General features: G+C 39.6%; 1 protein-coding gene across 1 annotated transcript in view; it reads right to left on the bottom strand.

The window, feature by feature from the left end:
* Nucleotides 1-1,667: 1,667 nt before the first annotated feature.
* spen (spen family transcriptional repressor) overlaps nucleotides 1,668-24,987 on the bottom strand; it is a 25,508-nt gene continuing 2,188 nt past the window's right edge. The window contains exons 2-15 of the mRNA XM_037976873.1: nucleotides 23,658-23,978; nucleotides 16,951-17,565; nucleotides 14,229-14,386; nucleotides 13,900-14,100; nucleotides 13,675-13,826; nucleotides 13,449-13,574; nucleotides 13,182-13,295; nucleotides 12,979-13,092; nucleotides 12,770-12,870; nucleotides 4,860-12,681; nucleotides 4,410-4,754; nucleotides 4,125-4,319; nucleotides 3,784-3,942; nucleotides 1,668-3,699 (exon numbers count right to left, since the gene is read on the bottom strand). Coding sequence (XP_037832801.1) covers nucleotides 3,568-3,699; nucleotides 3,784-3,942; nucleotides 4,125-4,319; nucleotides 4,410-4,754; nucleotides 4,860-12,681; nucleotides 12,770-12,870; nucleotides 12,979-13,092; nucleotides 13,182-13,295; nucleotides 13,449-13,574; nucleotides 13,675-13,826; nucleotides 13,900-14,100; nucleotides 14,229-14,386; nucleotides 16,951-17,565; nucleotides 23,658-23,978 — 10,555 coding nt within the window. The 3' untranslated portion in view covers nucleotides 1,668-3,567. The remainder of the gene's footprint in view (nucleotides 3,700-3,783; nucleotides 3,943-4,124; nucleotides 4,320-4,409; nucleotides 4,755-4,859; nucleotides 12,682-12,769; nucleotides 12,871-12,978; nucleotides 13,093-13,181; nucleotides 13,296-13,448; nucleotides 13,575-13,674; nucleotides 13,827-13,899; nucleotides 14,101-14,228; nucleotides 14,387-16,950; nucleotides 17,566-23,657; nucleotides 23,979-24,987) is intronic.

The following is a 24,987-nucleotide window of genomic DNA, read 5'->3' as shown; positions in this document are numbered from 1 at the left end:
TAACTAGTTCTCTAACTTTTTAAAAGTCTAAAAGTTTACATTTTTTGCAAACAAACTCTTCCTGCTCTCACTATTCTTTTTGCTACATATATAAATTATACATCAAAACGTAGGGATTTTTGTCTTCTTTCACCCAGTGTGTCTCTCATTGCTACAGGATTTACGATTTTCTCTCAAATCCCCCAAGAATACACAGAGCGCACACCCAGGCCTCCCAGACTCGGTTACATTTTAGCTCTAAATTCTCTACAAACTGGGAGTGAAAAGTGTTTTTAATTTCTCATATCTCCTACATAAAACACTGTAGAAACATCTTTTTAAAATCATGTTATATCAGTCTTCAGCCTCACAGTTTAAAAAAATTATGATTTGATCAAGTCTGTGTTTCTGTCTGCCTCTCTATTGGCAGCCAGGAAGTGACAGACACAGTGTGTGTGTGTGCAGCTTTAACACTTCTTATATAGTTCATACATCAACATGTAGGTATGTTTTTCTTAGCTTAGAATATTACAAAGTTAAGCTGGAATTTTGCGCAGTAGCTGCATTGGCACCGTTTGAAATTTCTTCAGAAATCTTCTAGTTTTAGGTGATATCTGCTGCCTTTTAAACAGAATATCACCCACTCTCCTTGCTGGTCTCACAGGAAACACAGGGTTCTTTAAAACAGCTAGATTATGCAGCAGTTTCTCTGACGTTGTGTGTTGGGGTGAAGAAAACACAAACACACAAAAAGCTCAAGAGGCTGTCAATAAAACGCTTATTCCCAAGACAGAAAAGGCTTTTTGTAGCTGCGGAGTCCAGAAAAGGATTTGAGCGTGATACAACATGTGGGAGGAAGTTAAGAGTGCATGCTCTGCTGAACAACAATAAGGTAAACAGAAAACTATAAACATAATAAAAGAAAAGAACAATCTAACAAAAAAAAAGATAATTTCAGGAATAATATGTGGAGCATCATTGGCATTAAGGGTGAGATTGATTTTAAAAAAATACAATTTAATCTTTACATTATTTGATTCAAAATGTTTATTTCCACTAGGATTTGTGATATGAAATCATTGTATTCAATAAAAACCAAGCATTAGGTGTTTATTTGATCTGAGTTCTCCAAATCTACTTTTAGGACTCAAGAGAGTCATATTTGTGCTGAAATATTAAAATTAAAATTGGTCCATAAAGCAACTGGAGAAACAGTGAATCAACTAATAATGAGGTTTATTTTCAGGCAGAGATGACTATAAGTTAATAAATCCTGCTTGGTGCAAATTAAAACAACAAAACTTACTGGGTTCAAAGTCATTTCTAAGTCTTAATTTGTTTAAAAATGCTGTAATAACTTTAATATACATATAAAGGCCTTAATTAAAAAAGCAATTTAAAATTTACACTTGTTATTTTAAGTCTTATTGATGCTCCCAAAGCATCAGAAAGGTGAAAACCTGCAGTTTAGTCACACACTGACATCTTCTGACAGCTGGAAAAACTGCAGGACTGCCTGAGATTACAAAAAGTGTCCTCAGATAACTGGTTTAAATTGTTGAAACTTGTGGTAAATGTTGTGTTTTAACATAGAGGCGTAAAAATATTCATTTGCTGAGCAGATTGTAGGAAAGAAATCTGTTTATCTTTAGGAAAATCTAAAATCTAAATAAAACCCCACAAAAAGACAGAGTTATGGACCATTTAATGATCTTCAGAAGTAAGTTAAACAACCATTTATGTTACAGTTTAAAATGTCCTCATGGAGGAACAGCAAAATACACTCAAAATGAAGATTGATCAAAAGACATTTTTTTTCTTTTTAATCATTGTTTTAAGACTGTTTTTCTCCTCATTTGTTTATCAAAACTTATAAGTGCCTTCAACTTCACCGTGATCATCTTCAGCCTGCAGTCAGAGAAAATATTTACACCACAAAACTGACAAGCTTGTTTTTCTTTTCTTTTCTTTTTTTTTTTACTTTCAGCATCGGTTTCACACCTCATCTCGGCTTTGTTTTGTTGCACAAAACAAAAATAAAGACCCTGAAGAAAAACGACCGTAAAGGGGGAGAAAAACACACGAGAGAGCACAGATTAAGGACATCAGTATTTACAGCTCGGCTCAAGGAGACAGTAAAAGGAAGAGGTGGAGACAAATGAATAACATCCATTAGCGGCGTGGTGTCAAGTTTAAGTCACATTCTTTGCCTTTATGATCCTACTTTACCCTTTAGGAGTTGAAAATAAAACATGCTGTTAAACATCTGACACAACTAGTGGCATAAATGAAAAATAAATGAAGTCCAACAACAGGGGGCAGTACAGGATCACATGGGGGAATGACAAGAGACGCACACCCAACAATAGAAAAGTTCCTTCAAATCAAAATAGTTTCATTGTGTAAAAAGCACTATAGTAACAGAATTATGTTGATAAACAAAAAAGGAAATCAAGTGTGCCTTCTGAGTGGCAAAATACAAAATCAAATATCAAAATAGGTTCTGATCACATGTAGTTTAACAAACATGAAGTTGAACATTTGCAAAAAAAAAACAATATTTTGGCACATTTTTTCCTTTCTTTGCAAATTTCCTTCCCACTTTTAAACATTCATTCCCTGTCCAAAATTTAAAAAAAAACAAAGAGAAAAATAAATTAAAAAGCACAAAAACCAAAAAGTACAAACCAACAAAAAAAAAACACGAATAATCTGTCTTGTAAAATAATTTGCTTGGTCTCTCCATTTTGCTTCAGTCTTTTTAAATATTTATAATATTTACAATTTCACAAATGTCCACAATACCTTTAGGCTTAAAGAAGATGCAAACAAAAATAAACAAATTAAATAGTCTTTTTTTTTTTTTTCTTTTTTTTTTTTACGTCCCCCTTTGAGGCATTGAGTGTAAAGTCTACAACTCTGAATGTCCCATCGTGAGTTCCTGGGCCAGGGAACAGTTTGCGATGGAGTCCGCGGATGGCGTAGAAACGTGTGGATGGTGAAGCAGGAAAAGCATTTATGATTGCTCAAGCTGAAATGATTCTTGATCATTTTATAGGCAATAATTTTCTTTAGCACAAGCATGACTGATCACCAGGATAAATCCATGACATGTTTCAATTTATACTCAAATCTGTACAGAGTTCACAAGTTTTCAAACATAGTGCAATGACTTTTCACATCGTCCCAAAAATAAGAGAGAGAGAACCACAATCACTTTTATGAAGGTAAAAAATGTCCTATTAAGGTCTCCATCCACAGCTTTATGAATGTTATGAATTATAAAAAGCTATGCATAACGCCTCCAAAAATGGCAAAAAAAAATAAAAACGGCAATCTGCAATGATCAAAAATCCCCACCCAAGCCTTCACATCTTGTTTAAAAAGGTACAGTTTTTGGAATTCATCATCACTGGGTGATTTAAGGACTTGGTGAAGTGAAGGAGAAAGGGTGAGTCCAACATAAATGAGTTTTTTGTTGTTTCTTTTTTAAGTCAAACTCATAAAAATGAGGCAATTCCAGTTTCCAAACTGGTAGAGTCCAAAAAGGGCTGGTGTTGGCTTTGTTTAGGACAAAAATAGAGGTAATCAAACAGAGGCAATAACAATCATGAGGTGAGGGGAAATGCTGGAGATGCTGTTGAGAAGGTCCGGGGCCAGGCGAGAAAGATGGCTCTCCGAGAATTCACATGGTGGGAATATTTGCACCACGTAAGCTGGCTGTGGAGTTCAAAATAATATGAAAATTAAAACTATTTTAACGATACAGCATTTCATGTTGATAGGATTCAAAAGACCACAAACCTGATTAGAGCCAGGGTTGGGCACGTTGATGATGCCAGCTGCCTGTTTGGCTTGCAGATAAGTGATGAAGCCACTTTTCAAGGCTTGGGTTTGACCAAGGACATCTTCTTGGTCTCGACCACAAGGTAGAGCCAGTAGCAAACAGTAGTCATTTTCCATCTGCCATAAATAGATATATTTTACTCTTTTTCTTGTAAATGTAAAACCACAACCCTAAAGCAAAATACTGTGTTGTATTTTAAAGATTGGTGTTAAACTAGACATAAATAATGCATGTTTTTAATCAATTATTCATGAAAATCAGTTCTAAAACTCAATTTTCAGAGAAAATAAACGCTTACAGTCATTCTGCGTGCTACACTGTCCAACTGGGAAGCCTCAAGCCTCATCCTCTGGACAATACGGAGAAGCGAACCTCCCTCTGGGGGCGGCAAGGAGCGTTGGGCGAGCATGGTGTTGCCGGACACAAAGTGCAACTGGACAGCAGCCTGGTCGTTTTTCAGTGCCAGGAGGCCTTGCCACACTATAGGATATTTCTGCAGAAAGAATACATGAAGCGTTTGTTTTAGTATAGTCCTAAAATTACTTTCCATGTATGTAAACACTGCTAATATCAATCCTCTTACCGTCAATAGCTGCACCATGTCAATAGACCGATGTCCTGAATGGTCCAGCTTAGTGTCGTGCCGCGGTTGTTGTGAACTCAAAGGGGAAGCTGTTGGCGGAGGAGAGAGGTGGAAAGCAGGAGGGCCTTTCTGGAGAGACAGGTCTGGCTTGTGAGAGAGACCCATTGCGGACATCAGGGGAGACTGGTAGGAAGGTGAGATTGTTTCTCCAGATATTCGGGAAATGTGGGAGGGCTCTGAAGAGGTAGCATGACGAAGATGAGAGCTCTCTGGTGTGGAGTCACTTTCTGCACTGTGTGACTGAGATATTTTACCTCTGTTACCCAGTTCCTGCTCTGGCTGGACCTGATTAAAAACATTCATACCACAATGAAATCATTAATAAGTCATTTTTTTGTGTTTGTTGATAACATTTTTACTAATAACCAAATAATAAAGACATATAGTTACCTGTAAAGACGAAATGCTTGGGTTAGCCAAGTTGTGTCCTGGAAACTGGGATGGGAAACCCCTCATGTCTCGATACACCTGAAAGGAGCCTGCTCCTCCTGGGTGCATCAGCTGAACCCCATGAGAGTGAGAAGACATCATGATGGGACTCGAAGCAGGGACTCCTCTGATTCTACTTTCACTTGAGGTTGGATGCATTACTTTTCCTTCAAGTGGTTTGAGAGGCTCATTCGCTGAAAGTTCAATACTTTTCCCCAGTAAAGGACTTTTTGCAGGACCAGAAATGTTGCTTGAAGATGTCGCTTGAGTCTCTGAGTTGCGTAACTGTCTTGCTTCCAAAGAGGCCTGCTCTCCTAGTTGCTTGTGCATGAGTATGCGCTGGTGCATGTCTCTGTACTGATCAATGCGTATGCTTGGATGAAGCCCTCTGGGATCACTGTGGACCATCATTACATCTGACTGTAGATGGGTAACTGAAGGTCTACCAAGTGCATGATTAAAGTGTTTGGGTTCTTCTTCACTTACACTGTTGCTACTGCCACCACCTGATATTGATGCTTTAGGACTTGAATGAGACTGCAATACAATATCTCGAATTACATTGGGCTGTGGTGTGTTTGAGCACTTTGCAGGCCCTGGATGTGGAGAAGACAAGGAGTCTCCTCGCCTTCCATAATTTATTCCAGTTATTGGTGGGTTATTCATTCTGGCTTCATGAGTCATTGACTGAGTGACACTGTGAGGTTGAATTATGACAGAGGACTGTTCCGAGTGTGGGTGATGCACACTAGAATGGTATGTAGACATTGGAGAAATACCATGACTAAGAACAACAGAAGTTCCAATGGGAGAGCTGCTTGGCGGACAGGCTTTGACAAAGGGTGAGGAAGAATGACTAGCAATGCGTGGAGACTGGGGCTCCTGTTTGAGGTGTAGAGTTGGCCGATCATTTGTGATGCCAGGACTAGAACTCATGCGAGTTCCCGATATTGATGGGTGGTGTGGACTCATGACTGGACTTAGATTAGACTGCTGAACAGCTTTACTAATGTCCATCTTTTTTGGCAATGGGTCTGTTACTAGTCCTCTCTTGCTGTGCTGTTGAATCACAGCCTGGTTGTACATCAGAACTTGAGGGGAACTAACTGGTGGCTGGAACATCTTTACCACACTCTGAGAAGATGTATGATAGGGGGCTTCAGATTTGTCACATCCAAGACCTTCCTGTTTAATACTTGAAATTACTGGTTGAGAATTATAAGACTGACTGGTCAAAAGGACGCCTGTGTGCCCATAACCTGTAGGAGCTGGAGCAACTTTTGGGGTAGGTGACTGGGATGATGAGAAGAGTGGCTCTTGCTTAATTTGAGATTTGGACACAGACTGCTGAAACTCTATATCACCAGCACTAGCCTGAGGAATCTGACTAATTTTGGCTCTCATCCTGTGTGGTCCTTCAGTTTTCTGACCAGAATAACTCAGAACAACAACACCCTCTGAAGTATTAACCCTAAGGCCAGGACTAGAACCTGTATGGAAAGGAGTGGGTTCAAGAACAGAGCGCCCTCTGGTACCATCTTCTACTAAATCCACACCATGGCAACGGTTGTTCTCATTAGAGTTTGATCTAAACTTTTGCTTTGGAATGGGCAGGCCAATGTTTCGGTTACTTAAAGAAATTCTTGGAGTTTCTTCTGTATCATAAGGCATTGGAATTCGACTTATTACTGAGGTAGCAGGAGAAATAACTGTATGTTGTATTTTATCTCCACAGTTCAGTTGGGATTCTGTTAGTGGAGATGGTTTATGGTGTATGGGTTGGGGTGGTAATGGTGGGCGCTGTTCAGGATGTAATGGTCTTGAACCACTAGTATCAGTGGGGTTATCATTCTCCGATGTCCGTGAAAGATCTGACAGGGCAGACGTGACTATAGTGCTAGGTATAGAATTGCTGTTTGATGCAGACACATATTTGGGTTCCATTAAGATTTTTCTTAAGGTACTGGAACTGGGGTCAATATCAGAGGCCTTTGTGTCAGGAGGCATTGGGGGGTTTGCTGAAGAGGTTCCGAGAGCAGTTGATGGAGTTAGAGTGGGAGTTACGACTGTGATATGACATGAAGGATTAACATAGATTCTGCTTTCTTCAGATCTCTGTGGCCAGTCAGGTGAGAGGGGCATTTTGGCAGGTCGGAGCAGGGGTACACTGAAATGGGAACCAGGTGATGGGTGAGCAGGGATGAAGGTAGGAGTTCTTGGCTCTGCTGCTTGGGGATGCTTTTTAGACACAGAGTTGTTTGTACTTGAATGAAAAGCCGATTCTTTGGGTACAGGCTGTTCAACCTCAGGCTGTTCTGCCTCTTTGGGGTTGTCTACGGTTATAGCACTTGTAACATCACGTCTACAAGTTGCAACAGCAGTAACAACAGAAGCCACTGCGCTCACCCCAGCTGTAACAGTGGCTGCTTTTGAATCTGTGGTTTCTGGATCGTCTGGGATTGACTCTGGAAACTTTACTGGGGAGGGCTCAGAATGAGAGGCCTCCTCATCAGTATCTCCTTTTTTATTAGTGGCACCTTTACGGTTTCTTGACTTCTTTGGGGTTTTGGCTCTAACTTTGATGATTTTCTTAGGCGCATCAAGTGGAATATGATCATCAGTTGCTTTAGATTCTGTCATTGATCCCTTTGGACTTGTTTGAGAATCATCATCTAAATCTCCTGCAAGAATATTATTGATCACCATATGTGTTTCAGGTTCCATAATGTCATTTGAAGAGGAGGATGAAGAGATTACAGAATCAGGGGTAGGAACAAGGGCAGTGTAAGTGGGGGCAGCTGTGAATCCATCTGCATCCCCACAGATTTCTTCACCTGTAATAGAATCAATAGCAGCTGCAAGTTCAGTTTCACTTGCAGGATTAGCTCGTTTTTCCTCCTCAACTTCACCTTCTGGTTCTACTATGACGGGGGGCGATACAGTAGGTTGCCCAGCAGCTGGTTCCTTATAAGGTCGTGAAGGCTGGTCAGCTGTAAGTTTGGCAATATTTTCAACTGCCTGCTCTAGTTCCATCTGTCGTGCTAAAAGAACAGCAGCGGGATGAGCAGGAAGTTCAGGTTCTGACAATGTGTCTTCATTTTCCTGTGAGCTGACCTCTTTATTATCTTTTGGAAAGTCTGCCATCTGTGTTTCCTCATTCTCTTGTACTACTGTCTTGGTTTTTGTAATGGTACTAGCTTCAAAACTCTCAGACTCAACATCTTCAGAACAGAGTAAACCCTTCACATCATCAACACTAACTCGGATTTCTAGATTTTTTAAACTGTGGGATTTTTCTTCAGTGACCTGCTTAGTATTTCGTTTCAACCTTGGTGATTTAATTTTAATAGTTTTTTCGGCTTGTTGTTTCTTCTCAGAGGAGCTGGCATTTTTCTTTTCAATATTGGCATCAGCAGAAATGTTTTCATCTGAATCCTTTAGATCTTTTTCTTTTCTGAGTACTGTTGAGCTTGCATTTTCTACCTTATCTAATGACTTGCCAAGTGGTTCAGAGTTGGCTTTAGGGTTAAGGTCTGACTCATCACTACTTATTAAATCAGGTTGATTGGCTAACATTAATTTGCTTCCAGACAATTTGTCTATTTTACTTCCTTTTTTGTTTACTGGAGTAGAGGAAGTTAAAGGGGTTTGTTGGAGTTTTTGTGTACGGGGTGAACGCCATCCCTCAGAGGCTTTCACAACTTCTATGGTACTCGATGCTTCGCTGACCTCTGTTTCCACATCAGTTATTTTCTTTTGATCTACTTTTAAAGGTGATACATCTTCAACTCGTTTAACACCTCTTTTAGGGGGGCGCCCTCGCCTTGTGTTAGTAGGTATTTGAACATCTTGTTGTATTTGATCTTTGTCAGCACCACGTTTTCGCATGCAGCGTGATGATTCTGCTGCTTCTTTCCCAGGTTGTTCATCTTCATGTAGCGTAGCATAGACTGACCTCACATTCCTCCGACGTGTTCTCCCATGAATTAAACTTGACTCGAGGTTTTGTTCTGAGTCTGATGCATGTATTGGAGACTTAGAAGTGGTTTTAGACTCAAGCATTAGTTTAGGTGCCTCTCCCCGAGGAGATGATGACCTTTTGAGTTTTTCCTTGTCAATTCGTTCACTCTTTCGTGTTGCAGGTGTTTTGGTACTGACAATGTGAGTTGGTTGTGTAGTACGCAATACAGACAGGGGTTTTGCCCTTTTGCCCTTAGGTTGTCTACGGGTAGGCAAGGATTTTACTTCAGCCTCTAGTTCTGGCATACATGGCTCACTATCTGTTTCTGTTTTCTGTGGTTCCTCAGAAAGTTCGGTTTCCTGATTTTTAACACTAGCCTCTGTTTTTATCACTTCAGACACTTCGGATTTTTCTTCAACTTTTGAACAATCTGAGTCAGCTAATTCTGCTGCCTCTTTTTTAAAGGCACTAAGGGAACCACAATGAGTGGGAAGCTGATCTTCCACAACAGGATCATGTTCTTCCACTGTTAAACTGTCATCATATTTAGTTTGGGACTCAGTGATCTCTGGTTTGATTTCAGTTTTAGTTTCTGCTTCTGAGACTGCAGGTGTAGAGGTTATGGTTACTTTAGGGGCACCTGATTTGAAGTCTTCCATAGGAAGAGAATGGGATGGAGAAATTTCAAGAACTGACTCCACTTTTTCATCTTTAACAAATGACACTGACTGATCTGGGGATGGGGTTAAAACTTCCTTTTTTTCTAGTAGAGATGTTTCTTTGGGGGAAGAAGTAAATGATGAAACTGTTAATGGGGGACTGGGAGATTTGTCATTAGCCTTCATAGCAGGCTCTGATTCCTTATCAAATATCACATTATCACAGTTTATATTTTCATCTCTTTTAATTTCCACCACTACGGAATCATTCTCAGTCTCAGATGGGGGGTGGTCCTTGTCCTTTTGTTGCTGAAACTCCAAAAAACGACTATGAAAAAGCACAATGGGTTCTTGTGGAAAGTCAGTTCCTCCAGATTCAGAATGTGCATCAGTAGCACTAGATTTAGTAAAAGGCCTGCTACTTCCAGTTTCTAAATCTTGGTCTTTCTGCTCAAGACGCTGCAATCGTCTTGAATCCTGTTCAAAGATTGAGCTGTGCAGGAAACGAGAGGCAAATAATTCCTGACGTTCTTGCTCCTGCGTCTTCAGTTCTTCCTTTTTTTCATGCAACCTTTCAACAGAGTCAGTGCGGATCTTTTTCTTTTTCAAATACCAAGAAGGAATAGGTCGAGGTGCTAGCTCTGCCTTGTCCTTGCCTGAACAACTGTGGGAGACTGGAAAGCGTGAGGGAAGAAAAGACCAATTATCTTCCCTCGAGGAATACAAAGTCTTAGCTCTTTCAAGGAGTGCTTTTGTATCTGGAGTTATTGTTTTGTCTAAAGCAAATGAGTAAAACTTATTTTTCTCCAAGGGGCTTGAAAGCTTGAAGTCTGCCATCCTCTCATCTTGATCCCTGAGGATATAAGACAAGGAACTACTTGACTTGGGAGAGGTGTGTTTATTTTCTCCATCATCATCTGAATCAGACTGTACTTCTCCAGGTTCCAAATCCTGGCTAAGGCGTTTACGGATGCTTTCACGTCTTGAAAGATCACTTGAAAAATTCATTTCCATTCTAGGAGAACCAGACTTTATCCTTCTTTCCCAATGTTGCATCAACTCATCATCAAATCTGAGCAAGGATGCTTTAAGCTTTGGGAGCTCATTGTTAGAAGACTGAAAATGTTTGGCTGTCAGGCCCAAACTATTTTTTAATGACTCTGTGGGTGTAAACTTTTCTTCCATTGCTGGAGAGAATTTTCTTTCTTTCTTTATGACTGATGAAGAAACACGGACTGTTTCATCATCCTCGTTTTCAGAAAACTGGCCAGCTCCGATGGTAGATGGTATATTGTAGATGTCTTCATTCAACTTTTGGGAACTTGCATAGTCACCTTCTCGTTTTACTTTGAGTATCTCAAAGTCAAAATTCTCTAGTTTTTTCCGTTTACTAGAGGAGATAGAAGAGAAGTCATCACTGACCACATCTTGAATTGATTTTCCAATATCATGCATGATGTATTCCTTTTCAAAATCAGCAGCATCATTGCTTGTTGATTTGACTAACTTATCAGGATCAGCAAGCTTAGCCCGGAGCCATCGACTCTGTTCAGTTTGTTTTGTACAAATATTAGCCTGGTCAGTTCTCACGAAATGTTCATCTCCATCGGGATCTCTGCACTTTGCTCTTGCATGTTCATTTTCAGACAAAATCTGTTTTTGTTCTTTCAATTCATCCGTATCAAGACTGCTGTTATCTGATATCTTTGTGAGATTGAAGTTGTTTGCACTTTTTGAGCCTTCCAACTCCATTTTCAGAAAGGGAGAGTCCATCTGTGCTGTAGTATCTTCATGCAGTTCCCCGAGATGAGATTGCTCCTCCAGTGGAAGGCCTACAGAATTGTTTTCAGTGTCCCGTCCATCTTTAGGACTATGAACAGAAGGCATGCGGACACATTTATCTTTGTGGTGTCTTTTATGTAGTCCTCGTATCAAAAGGTTCTTTTCTGAATCTGTCTCTTTTGTATTGTTCCACAGCATGTAAAGTCCAGATCTACTAGTATCCTCTTCATTAGCTCTCTTTTGTCTTTCTGTTCTCCCAGAATCTTCAAAACGTCTTTTTCTTGCCGCTAAACGGTCCACATCCACAGAAACAGTATTGTCAAATTCAATTTCTGATTTCACATGCTTTTTGGATTTGATTTTACCATCTTTTTCAGTAACTTCCATTAGATTGTGCATAGTTTTGTCTCTGGGTGTCTTTCCATGCTTGTCAGCTTTTGATGATTCGGAGCGGAATGGAGGACTTCTCTGGTCAGCTGTAGGTGATGCCAATCTAGGACTGTTACTTCCTGCTCTTTGTACTTGTTTTTCTTGAACTGCGTGACCAACCAATTTTCCTTCCTTTTCTTTTACTCGTGTTAACTGCACCACACAAGGCAGAAGGTCCAACCTTCCTTTACTAGAGCTTTCCTTTGGAATTTTGCTGGTCTTACTTCGATGAATAGACTCTGGGCTAAGATCTCTTTCAAGTTCAGGCTCTGTTTCACATGTCTGTATTGTAGGTGAGGTGACTTTAAGCTTCTTAAGTCTTTGTTTCTCACTTTTGTCTTTGTCCCCTCGATCTTTTCGACCAGTTCGCTTATCCTTTTCAACCAGATTTCCTCTTTCAATCTCAAAACCTCGATCTTTCTCCAGTTTTTCCGTTTTATTGTATCTTTCAGAGCGGGCCTTTTCCAGTTTTTCAAATCTGGGTGGAGAGATTGAACTGCAGCTCCCACTCCTTTCAGAGGACCGACAACAAATTCGCCGGTCCGAATCACTTGGTATTCTTTCAGAAAGTGAGGGAGATGCTGTGGGGCTGACAGGACGACGAGTGGAAATGTGAGAAGGACTCTGGCTACGCTCAACAGTCCTCCTGCCATGATCACGTCCACGATCTGTTTCAAAGCGCTCCCTTTCTCTTTCACGTTCCCGTTGCAAATAGCTGTATTTGCGAATGTCCTGCTCATAGGGATCAGCTCTGTATTCCCGATATTCTCGAGGGTCATCAAAGTATTGTGAATCATAGTAATCTCCCTGATATGGGTCCCAATCAGTGTAAAACTCTCGACTTCTTGCAGGGTATTTACGTCGTGGATCTTCGCTGTATGTTCCAGATGTCCGTACGTTCTCATAATATTGTCTTTCTGTTTGAAACTCATACTGGGTACGCCGATCATCCCTGCAAAGAATAAAGCAAAATCATTGTAGTTTTAAGCACTGAACAGTACGGAGGTAAAAAACTGTTTTTAAAGGAAAAGTATGCAAACCTTCTTTCAGAAAGAAAGTCATAAAAGTCTCGTATATCTTGCCCTGATGCCTGCATTGAGCGATAAAAAGCCATCTGACTTTCCTGATTTGCAAAGTCCACCTACAGAGAAAAAAAAGAAAAGCATTATGATATTACAGCCTATCGAGCATAAAGATTACGGCTGATACTTCAGAACATAATTTCAGAGCAAAACTATATTTTACTTGCCTTAATTTTACTGCCCCCTATCTTCCATCCTTTTGTGTCTTTTACTGCAGCTTGTGCATATTCAATGTTGTTATAAAGGATAAGGGCAGTTCCTTTCATCCGGTCAAATACAACCTGCCAGCCACAGGAGAAAAGGAAGGGGACTCCTTAGATTTTAAAAAGCAACAATGGGCCACTGTGGGGAGAAAAATAAACAAGCTTACCTTGACAACATGTCCATAGCGACAAAAATGACGAGTAAGAAACTGCTCTGTGGTGTTTGACGCTAATCCATCCAACCAAACACATGTTGTAGGCATACTCTTTCCAAAGCCCAGCTAGAAATAAATAAAATAAAATAAAAATGTCAGCAGCTCCTCCTTCCTTCAACATTTTTTACATAATAAATTATGCTATGTATAGTTTAGAAGAGGACAAATGGGGTAGTAGAGTAAAGGAAAGCTTGAAAATGAGGTTGAAATAAATCTCACCTTTAGTCTGTTGTTACCAAGATATTCACCATCCATCTTCTTTATAGCCTTGCAGACACTGGCAATGTCACAGTATTGTAGAAAAGCATACTGTGGGGCTCCATTTACCTTCTTAATGTCAATATCCTTGGGAAAAAGAAAGAAAAAAAATGGTGAGTACTGATGGTAATCCTAAACTTTTTAGCCATCCAGTCAGATTCTAAACCACCTAAAAATAGCAGTTTACCACAATCTCTCCAAAGCGTTGAAAAATGTTAAGCAGGTTGTGGTAAGTAGTGGTCTTCTCCAGGTTTCCGATGAATAACGTCCGTGTTGCCTTTGGATGAAACTCATCAATCCTCTCATCCAAGGGTCGAAACTCATTTTCACTTTCCGTCTCTGAAAGATGAAGTGGCATGAGCATGCTGATCTGATAATAGTCTCGGCTGTACAGTTGAAAATGAGAACTCACCAGGACCATTCCAGGCCGTGACATCGATTTGCATTCCAAAAAAAAGCTTCCCCTTTGATGCTCCAAGTGCCTTCTCTTGGTCTTCTTGTTGGCGGAAAAAGACAAGCCCGTAGCGCTCCTCTGAAGCTCCGTGAATTTGCACTGATGTAACTTTTCCATGTTTCTTAAATTCATGAAACAAACCATCCTTCAGGCTTGTATCTGTGGAAAGTGTGCCAAAGGCAAAACAAGTCAAAAACGAGTTATCGAATGAGTTGTTGGTGGTTATTTTTAATACAGTACAACATGCTTATAAATGCACATCCCTTTTACAGAACTATGTTATCTACCTGTAGAGCGCACAGGAAGATTTTGGACCTTGATGCCAAAGCTTTTACGTGGTTCATCCTTGTCAAAGGAGGATAACGCAAGAGCTGAGGGTGCAGGGACAGCAGCCGACTGCACTGAACGTGCTGGAGAGTCGTCACTTGAGCTACTGCTCGAGTCGCTGTAGCAAAAGAGGAAAATGGATTAAAACGATGAAGCAAGCTTCAGCTTTTATTTCTGATATAAAGGATGCAGAACAAAAAATGTGTTTGTTTTTTTTTGTTAGTGCCTTGACTAATTTAAGTACCCCTTAATATCTTTTTCTTCTTAGTATTTTTAACTCAATAAAGTCAGGATTATTTTTATTATATTTTCAGCTCATGCTCAGCAATCTAAAAGACTTATTTACATTCTCAAAAGGGAAATGCTGCACCCCTAAGAAAGCATTCATAGATGTAATAAATGTGCTCTTTTACATATACATATAAAAAAGGCATGATATAATTTTTTGACACTAATTCAAAGGTCTCACAATCTGCTTGTTCTTTCAAAACTGCACAAAATGTTACAGCTAAATTATGGCTGTGAAAAGGCAACGTTATACACGCATTTCATAATAAATGCATAGAGATAAAATATTTGCATAAAAGCTGTTGCAATGTGACCTGTTAATATTGTTAGTTTTTTTAAAAAACAGCATTTTTCAGCTGAGCAGGAAAAAAACACCTCTTTCCTCCTCGTTTCATATTTATGAAACGCATCTGGTAATGAGTGCAAAAAAAAAAGATCTGCGTGATCGGCAAATTTATGCCTGCCTCATGCACCTTCTCTCTCAAACGATTCCCATGTCTGTCTCGGCTTTCTAGCCCCTCTGCTGTTTGTTTCCTTCTCACTTTCTCCTCCTGTGCTCAGACGCTCCCGGAAGTGCTGCTGATGGAGCCTGGCCTGTGGGAGTGGGCAGGCAGCCAGCACTGGCCAGAAATTTCCAGTTCCAACTGGATCTCACGGAGGGGGGGGAGCAATTACCCGTACACAGAGGTAGGCAGTGAGAAAAATACAGCAGCCGTCTCCTGAAATCCCCCCCCCCCCCCATACACACACACACACCCAACAGCATTTCCTCATCAAACCACATGTGTCGCTACATGTCGTTCAGAGCCTTGTCCAGAGGTGATGCAGCCAAACACAAAGTGAATATATAGGAAAGGCACAGGAGGCAAATAACAGGCATCTAGGGGAGAAAAGTCCCATAAATGGGCATGTTTAAAACCCGAGCGTTCTCTTCCATTTGATTATTTTAATGTTTTGGCATTATTTATGTGAAAAATCCAGAATGAATCTATAATCAGGTTTACTGCCAGTGGAAATGCACCGAATACAAAAGGTTAAATTAGCAAGTCAAATTCCAAGCAACCTGATTAAACGGCCTGACAAAAGTGAAAGTCCTGCGAGACACGCTGGCCGTGGACAAGACAACTAAATGAAGAGTCATCTATGGAGATCTGCTGCTGCTGCAGGTTCTTATAATGAAACATTTATTTTGGTTTCATTTATAATATTTATATTTGCTCATGTCAAGGATGATACATTTTGGTTTTAATGCAAGACATGAAATCTAAATCAGCAATCCATCTTAATTACTTACACAGAATATTTATAATGCTCAATCAATGCTACAGTTAAAATAATACATTTGAGATGGATGATTATGAACTTAAAGCATTTAAAATATTTCAAAAGTAAGCTGATGGATGTGGTGGCTTATTTAAGATGGTGTAGGAGTCACATTATTGATCAACTATCTGCTTTAGATAAGAAATCCAGAAACATCCTTAAACACCACCATTACAAAGGTAAGATAAGCAAAAACATAAATTAAGCGTGTTGAGAGATTTGCAAAGCAAATCTAACAAGATGTAAATCTTAACAAAAAGCAAAACATATGCCAATAAAGCTGTAACAACAATCATATCCCATGCTTTGACTCCTACCACCAACCCATTACTCAACCAATGACCTTGTAAACTATGTACCTGTTATTTGAATAATTCACTTGTGAACATACCAGAAGGGCAGAGAAACAAAAAAGCAAAAAGGGTGTGTGTCATATAGTAATCTTTTCAGGCTTGGTGTGTCCTAACATGTAAGTTCATGTATAACCTGTTGGGAGGAACCTTGAAAAATGTAACTATATTAATAAACAGTGGAAGAAACCCACTGTGTTAAACTTGACCAGTTCATCGGATAGGTTTTTTAAAATGTAAAACCCAACCAACTACAAAAATGAACATCATTTGACATACTAAATATAGACAAAAAATAAAAGTTTTGTGATCACATTACTAAAGATTTTATCGTACTGCAGAAAACTGAGACATCGTCAAAGTATCAGGGGATCTAACATACTGAAATGGTTAATGATGTAATCTAGTTTCTGCACTGATGACTGCTGCACAAGATTCTGTTCCTGATATGAGACTCAGCTAACCACTTGCAGAAATTACATTTTCCACATCTCGCACATCGTATTAGAAAATGTGGTGTCAACTTAAAATATGTTGCGTAACTGCATGAGGCCACTGCAGCTGATAAAACATTCTTAGGAAGACATAATAATCGTTGTTGATCTTAAAATCTTGGTTTAGTTCCATGCGTAGAGGTTGGTTTGGATTAAAAAGGACAGAATTGGACACAAAAAGGGAAGCTACAAGCGAGAGAAGTAATGCATTATGAAGCTACACTCACCTGCCACTTGTACTGCTGCTGGTACTGCTGACTGAGTCCGAACTGGAGGAGCGGCTCCGGGATCCTGACCCGCTGTGGGAGCGTGGGGGACGGGTAGCCTGACTCACCAGTTTCTGAGGAGAGGGATTTCGTGAATGTGTTGAGTGTGGAGACCGGCTACGACTGTGGCGGTAGGGCCTGTCCCCACGCCGTCCCCGGTCCTCCCGGTAAAGGTCCCTGTGAACCACACTGGCCAACGTAAACGGTTCTCTGGGTCGAGACTCATAGCGAGGCTCCGGTGTCTCAAAGCGACAAGGGCTCCTGCTGTGGGAGCGGTAGAATCCAACCCCACTGGACGTAGATCCTCCAGTGCCTCCCGTCGATCCCCCTGCTGATCCACCAGCTCCGGTGCTTGCAGCGACAGCGCTAACTATAGCTCCACTGACTCCTGAAGGTACGGTTGTACCGCTTCCACTGGCGGTACCAGACCCACTTCCAGCGCTGCTCAGAGTCCTCTCTCTTGCGTCACGATAATATTCCGTTTCATAGTGCCGTTGGCGGTCGAAACTGCTACCAGGACGCTCGTGATGTCCGTAGGCACTGTGATCATACGCCCGATCCCGACTCTCAGCGCTCCTAGCAGACATGAAGAAGGAGCAGGTTACGTTGCAGTTACACTTCAATCATTCAAGACAGGTGCTGAAATCAGACAGTGGACAAACAAAATTAACAGGTTTCTTGTGGGTTTGTTGTAATTAGATACAGGGAAAGACGTGGCTAAAAGCTTGAGAGGGTTTAAGAGAGTTTTGGCATCTTAGGGGGAAACTCCTTATTGAGCTACCTACTGTATAAAAAGGGATGTTAAATAATTCAATGGTGAGAATCAGGTTGTTCATATGTTATTGCTTTTGACTTAGAAATCCAGTTTATCAGCTTCCTCTACCATTATGTGAGTCTAAGCCTTTTTATGCATTTCTATCAACTTTGAGATAAATAAATTATTTAAACTGATTATCTTTGAATATGGAGGCCTTTCAACAATGAAGAAAATACTGAGGTCACTGCTAAGAAGAAGCCTGTTATTGTAAAAAGAATCAACATAGCACATTTAGGTGGGATTTTTAGAAACTAAAGTCTGCAGTATAACTCAGGGCTTAACTGGATATATTACAGACAACCATGAAAGATTAGGTTTTACAGAAGTAATGAACGTATATGTGCTCTCAGACTGTCAGTATGATAATGCAAAGTTTAGCAACTACAAATAAACAATTTTTGAGGTGATTTATCTTCCATTTGAGATGCTTTGAGGAAGGCTTTTGGAGATTTATAACGTTACACATTTTGAAACCACCAGTTTTCCTAAAATCTGAAACTTATCTGTCAGGATCTACATTAGAAATTGTTGTAATTGGAACATTCTGTTCCTCTTTCTAAATACAGCAGTCAGAGTTTAATTTGGTATTACAACTGCTGAGTCATTACAACAGTCATATTACTAAACGCACCATAATGAGCGGGACAGGACAGCAATTACTGCTGTTTGAATTTAGATCGAATTATAATCAAAAATTAGCCGTGGTGTTCCAACACTAGGACAAACATAATTTAATACAAACACACTTAAACTCCTCATTAAAGTGGTACTTTAAAGAAGAGGGTGTTTAGTTCTTTATTTAGTTATAATAAGAGGTTTAAAAAAAATAGAAATTCATATCAGACGAAAACAAATGACAGCTTTCATATGGTTTATATCTTGAATAATCTTGTACAAGACTTAACTGCACAATTGTAAACATTATTTCAAAAAGTTTACTGCATAATCCTGATAAATGGCATTTCATTAAAATAATAGTTTTCCATGTTATTTTATATAAAAGGCAATAAAAATTTAAAATGTGGTAATATCATTCGTATTTTCACGTGGTCCTATAGTCCTACGCCTAAAGGAACTGAAGTGGTGCAACCAGAAATTGCATGTGCAGTACATTTTATTGTTTATACTAGCAGAAGGTTAGTCTTATGCTGTGAGCCTGATTTCAATAGAAAGCTTCAATGATGTAGGGTTTTATTCTGCATAGAGATAAAAGACTCAACGTATAACATTTACAGAACATGTACTACTTTCTTCTTCAAGTCACTACGTCCTGCCAACCCTCATTCCTCACAAAAAGGGCATTTTTTAAATAATTCTTGCAGAATATAGTAACTACAGTAACCTCTTTGCTTTCACTGAACATTTGTCCACAGATGGTTCCCTTACGGCGAGCCAGTCAAGTGGTTTTTGCTTTATGCACCTTCTGTTTTTTTTTTTGAACCCGTAAAGACAAATTAAGTCTTCAAATTTGCCATAAAATTTGCGTGCCTTGAGTACCATCTTCAGATCAAATTAGGGTATGCAAAGTATAAAAGGTTCTCAGCAACCAGCAGGAAAAAACAGCGTCAGCAACCTATATACTAACAGCTGAGCTTTAAAAAAACATGTAGGCCAGTATTAACCAGTGTCTATGTAAACGGGCTCCAACAATTATGTATAAAAACACAAATAGAAGACTGGACTATTTTTACACTTGCAGAGTGGATCTCTGTGGTGCATCAGCACCACTTAGGGGCTGCTCTCACTGTAGCCGGTTTTATTGATTAGAGTGGAAGTGTAATGTTGTAGCAGCAGCTCCAAAGTCCAGCATTTTCCTTTGACGGATTCACCTTTCTGTTTTCTCCTCTTGTGTGGAAACGGAATCTTCCAGGTGAAATATTTAAGCCTAAGAACATCTAGTTAGATGGGATTTAACCCAATTTTCAATGAGTTGAAACTGAATGGACCAATGGTCCAGTTTATTTTTTTAGTAATTTAGATTAACATTTTTATGAATTTCATTTCTAAAATAGAAGATAGTTGATTCCTTGCATTATTCAGTTGATATAAAACATAAACCTCTTTCTCTTTGTCACTGGTGCCCTGTGACATCCTGAAAAACGGGTTGGTAAATGATTGACGAGTTTCTTAAAATGCTCAGCCTGACCTTTGCACCCGACACCTACATTTTACTGCCAGCGTTGTGAGGACTTTGGCTGACTTCAAAGATCCTCTAAGAGTCACCGTTGGCACTAAAACCATAAACCCTTCCTGATTGTTGTTTGTAATGTGGGTGAAGGGAGAATCTTTAGAATAAAATGTCTGACACAAAAAAAATAAAAAATTTTAAGGCCTAAAAAGCCTCGCAATTACTCTTCTTTTTAGAGGTAATTGCACATACGGAACAAAAGACTGTAAGAACTTCATGTGGTGGCCCAGACGTTGAGGGTAAATTGGTTTAAGGGACTAACACAACATCTTTTTTCTGCACTAAATATAAAAGCAACAATGGGTCAGGAGCAAATTCTGCTTCAGCTTATTTGATTCAGTCGTCTGTGTGCTGGATTCATGAATAACATCTATAGCATAAGGATGTCTGCTGTGAAATTGATGGATTACCTTGACCCCCAGATGCTCTCCAAAATGCTAATTTGGTAGCGCAGGCTCACCAGATACCCTTCAATTTCACTTCACACAAATCCGGTTCTACATTATTCATAGAGCTTAAAAATAATTCAGTTAGACCTTTTTTGGGGTAGAATTTCCATCAGTGTGTGATTATTAGTCTGCTCCGGCGCATGCTAAGCACATCAACTGTTTTTGGGATTATGTGAGCAGCATATTTATGAGGATGCAATCCAGCGGCACGACAAAAAGGAGCCTTATATACGTCGGCTGTGTCACATGGGTGAAATACACGCAGAATCATGTGAAAGTGTTGTACACTGTTACTGACAAAAGATCTTTTAGCCATGAACAGATTAACTGACTGAGTATCTTGTTGTCCTCACAAAATCACAAACTATAATAGTAAGATTTAAAAATAATATTCTAACAAAAAGGAGTGTTTGTTTTGCGGTAATCATGTAATCCATCAAATTGACAATTTTGTGCATTGGAAGAGTTGCAATGTTAATTTATGGCGTATAATAAAACTTGGAACTAAGTGGATTAAAAACAAACAGTATAAATGGAAAGAAAATGATAAAACAATAACAGTTTATGCAGGAATAATTCTAAAGCTTTGATTTGCATTTTATGCTTAAAAATCTAATTTTAAAGTTTGCTCCCAATAAACGAAAGAAAACATTCCAAAATTGTTGCTGCATTGTGGAACATACTCGTAGTTATACAGTTTCTACCATTTTTATTGATCTAAATATACAGTTTGCTTAAAAAATAAATGATTTTGTTTATAATGTATTTGGGCCTCATTGATTTCCCAAACTTTGTTTATTCAGTTTTGGACTTCTCGTTTAAAATTAGGTATAACGAAGACCAAAATCAAGCAAGTTTTCAATAATTTTGAGCACACTTGTAAGCTTTTATTACTAATCAAGCACAAAATTATATTAAACTTGATTTAAATTTTACATAACGAGCTTTTGAGATGTTTTAAAAAACACCAGCTTCAAATAATAAAAAAAAATTCTAAAAAATATTGTTTTAACAAGAACTAAAATGTATTCTTTTAAAACTGGAATCCTAATTATTAACCATTAGACCCTCAGCGCAATGTTTACACATATTTCAAATCATTTATAGCAAATTTAAGGATAAGAAATATATGATTTGTCTTTTTTGCTCAAAACTGCTTTTGAATCAAGGCCATTTTATTTTGTTTTTTATATGGATTCCTTATCAACAGCTGCATTATGGGTCTATTAAACAAAAGAAAGCGGGGGGGGGGCAGGAGCTGAGGGTGGGGTAAAGTAATAGGTAGGAAAAAAAAGAACAATACAAGGTCAGATACAAACTTCTGCATGTAAACATTTAGGTAGCAGTAGGTCTATGCACCAGCTACTTTGGTTAGTGAGGAAAATGGAGAGAGACAAGGGTTCAAACTAGGGGGTTAGAGAGGACAGCTAAAATATACAGGGCAGGACATACCAACCTTTTGAGAGAGTGGTAACTTGACCTATAATTCCAAATACAATTTAGGGAGATAGAACTTTGTGAGCAAAAATTGGGCAAAAAATTGTTGAGTGGAGGAGGGGGGAAAAATCTGAAGCACAAATTTCAGGTTTCAAAGTGTAATCCTCATCTTCAGGGCTGGGAACTCATCTCCTCAGATGAGCAGGACTGTCCGCCTTTGTGAGGATAACGATGAAGAACTCGCATGAATCCGAGCTAGAACGTTTTCCCATATCCATGAAAATGTGTAGGAGTGGGGTGTTGCCATTGAGTCCAGCAAAATAATGAAATCCACGAGCACATCTTCACGGAGACAATCCTTCAACAGTACTGTAAGAGTGAAAAATAAAGTCTCACAAAGTCTTTTGAGAAGTTCTGAATATCCACCCTAATGAGATTGTCCACATCCATAAAGTCCTTTTATATGGTGAAGGGAATCTGACCTCGCAGATCAGGAATATAGACGATGTCTTGTAAGAGTAATCCAGATTTAAGTTCATAGTAGCGTTGCTTTCATCCCATAACAGCTCTGAGTCTTGTGGATGTTCATGTCCTTCTCAAGGAAAATCTGTCCAAACTGGGGCTCAGTCAATAGAAATGCATTTCAGGTCCAACTTAGTTCTCTGGTTCTGTAATTGTATCCATCGTTTAGTTATAGTTCCACAAACAGGAATGGGATGTATTAATCCACAAACACAACGTAGGTTATCTCCATTAAGCTTTCCAGTCATAATTTCCAGTACGTTTCTTAGATTTGTACGATCCAAATGTAGTCCTGGCTGATCCTCAGTTAAAAACATAAAAAATAAGTCAAAATAATCTCCACAAAAATGGCAGGGGACAAAAAAAAAGGTCTTTTGCTCACTTGTTTTATTGTCTCTACTGAAGTGGATCATCAGTAGAGGTCTCCCAATGCTCAATTTGCAATGCCCTGATTAGATATAATCCCAAATCAAACAAACAAACAAAAACAATAAATAAAAAAGGGGAAAAAAGCAACCCATACCTTTAGCATGAAGGCATATTCTTCACGCGTCTGGCCATTATTAATCCAACAGTGAGGAATAAATATCCTGTGTAGGTTATCCACATGACTCCAACCAACGAGTGAAGTCAGCACCTCCACGAGGAGGGCACGATAAGAGAAACCAAACCAGACTAATCCAAACAATGGAGTCGTATACATGTGATGTGTGTTGGTGTCTTGGTTGGTTTGTTACATGAGGAAGAATGGGTGAAATTAATCCATCGAACAGGGCACGTAATTCCAGATTAGGGGAATCCCAGGGATGGCCGCTGGACCACTCTCTCTTTTTCTTTAACTCCCTTTTTCTCCCTTTTTTTATTCTCTCTCCAGCAATCTCCAATAATCCTGGGAAATTTTTTTTACGATATCCAATCTTTGCCCCGTGTTTTCCACAACTGAGATATCCACCTCAGAGAAATGTTTAAGATCACAAACAAAATCCCCTTTCATGCTACTAACTACTCAGTTAAGTAACAAAATACCCTCATGTGAAAACATGCTTTCATTTGAAGAAATACATCAATCTCTACCTGTAAACTCTAAGAACCTTGGAGTGGATCCATATAGAATTTAAATCCTGCCCATAAACTCTTGATCTACACTTTGACCCCCAAATAGGCAAATGATTAGATGGTAGAAAGATGCTTAGAGCGAAGGTATTTATCACAAACCACGGTTTTCCCTGCCTTCAGAGAATAGTTCTCCACTTACCCGTCTAGCCTGCGTTCATAGCGTCCATCTCTGCTGTGAAGCGACGTGGGGGCCCCATACATAGCCCCCCCAGTCGCCCTTGTGAACCCTGATACATCCCGGCCACGTGAGCCTAAGGACAGACTATCGTCCAGCCCCCTGGCTGCACTAGGAATTGTTCCTGGTTCATTGTAATCAGTGCGCAGGTCTCTGTCCCCCATCTTGTTAATAGCATTATGAGCCTTTTGAGCACTTTTAATGTCCACAAAATCCACAAAGGCTGCGACTCCTCCTTCTGAGCCTCGCTTGGGCAGGACCTTGACGCTCTCCACTCGTCCATATCTAAAGTGCAAAACAAAGGAGACACATGGTGATCACCAGGTTTACACATGCAAATTTCTTGTTGTGCTCGTGGACCAAACATGTTCAGTTTCCATTCTTTTAATAGCAGTTTATTCGTTTATTCACAGATGTCGACATCGTCTGCAAACCACAAAGTGCTGATATCCAATGTCAATGTCAGGCCATGTGTGTGTGTGTGTGTGTGTGTGTGTGGAGGAGTGGGAGGTAAGGTGGTTTGGTTACTCTGTGCTTCGTTCTTTCAAGGCAACAGTAACCCAGCAACTAGACCTGAACCTTGGAACATGGCATGTTAATAAATGCATATTCACTTAAAAAGAAAAGAAGAAAAAAATCCCATGATAGATTGACTAAAGGGAATTTTCTTTTGTTCACCTGACATGAATGCAGTGTTCAGGTTTGTGACATTTAAAACATACAGGTGGCTGAGCAAACTTAAACATATGTGAAGCAAACCACATTCAGTCAGTCTAAGGTGTGTTCTTGTTGCTGTTTTAGTGCATTGTCAATACTGGCAACACACCTTTTGGAAAATAAGGAGTTTTGATAAATGGGAACCAGCATCTAATTTTCTTAAACTTATAAATGACAAAATATTTCTTCAAGTGATGGATTAATTAAAGAAAAATAAAAAAAAACAAAATGCAAGCCCTTGGTGATGCAAAGCTTGCTGTCATCTTTCTGCATTGATTCTTTTTGAAAAGAAAGAAAAAAGAATCCTGCGATGTATTTTGGCTGTTTGGGAGAAGGCGGTAGCAGGGTGCCCATAAATTTATTGGCACGGCCAGTTCCCAACATTCATTGAACAGCCCCGGACGCCATTTTAGAGAAGCTGTTCTCACTGCTTACTCATTCTGCCGTCCCCCATCTTCAGTGACTTCTATCACACACACTGGGGGCTGTCATGCACCTGCATACCCTGACTACCTCTGGGTGAACGCAGGAGCTGAGGTGGCATGCTCAAAATGACTCGCCTGCACCCCCCCCCCCC

The sequence above is a fragment of the Kryptolebias marmoratus genome, linkage group LG8 (genome assembly GCF_001649575.2).
Source record: "Kryptolebias marmoratus isolate JLee-2015 linkage group LG8, ASM164957v2, whole genome shotgun sequence".
Taxonomy (NCBI): Eukaryota; Metazoa; Chordata; class Actinopteri; order Cyprinodontiformes; family Rivulidae; genus Kryptolebias; species Kryptolebias marmoratus.
This window is presented reverse-complemented; position numbering and strand designations above follow the sequence as displayed.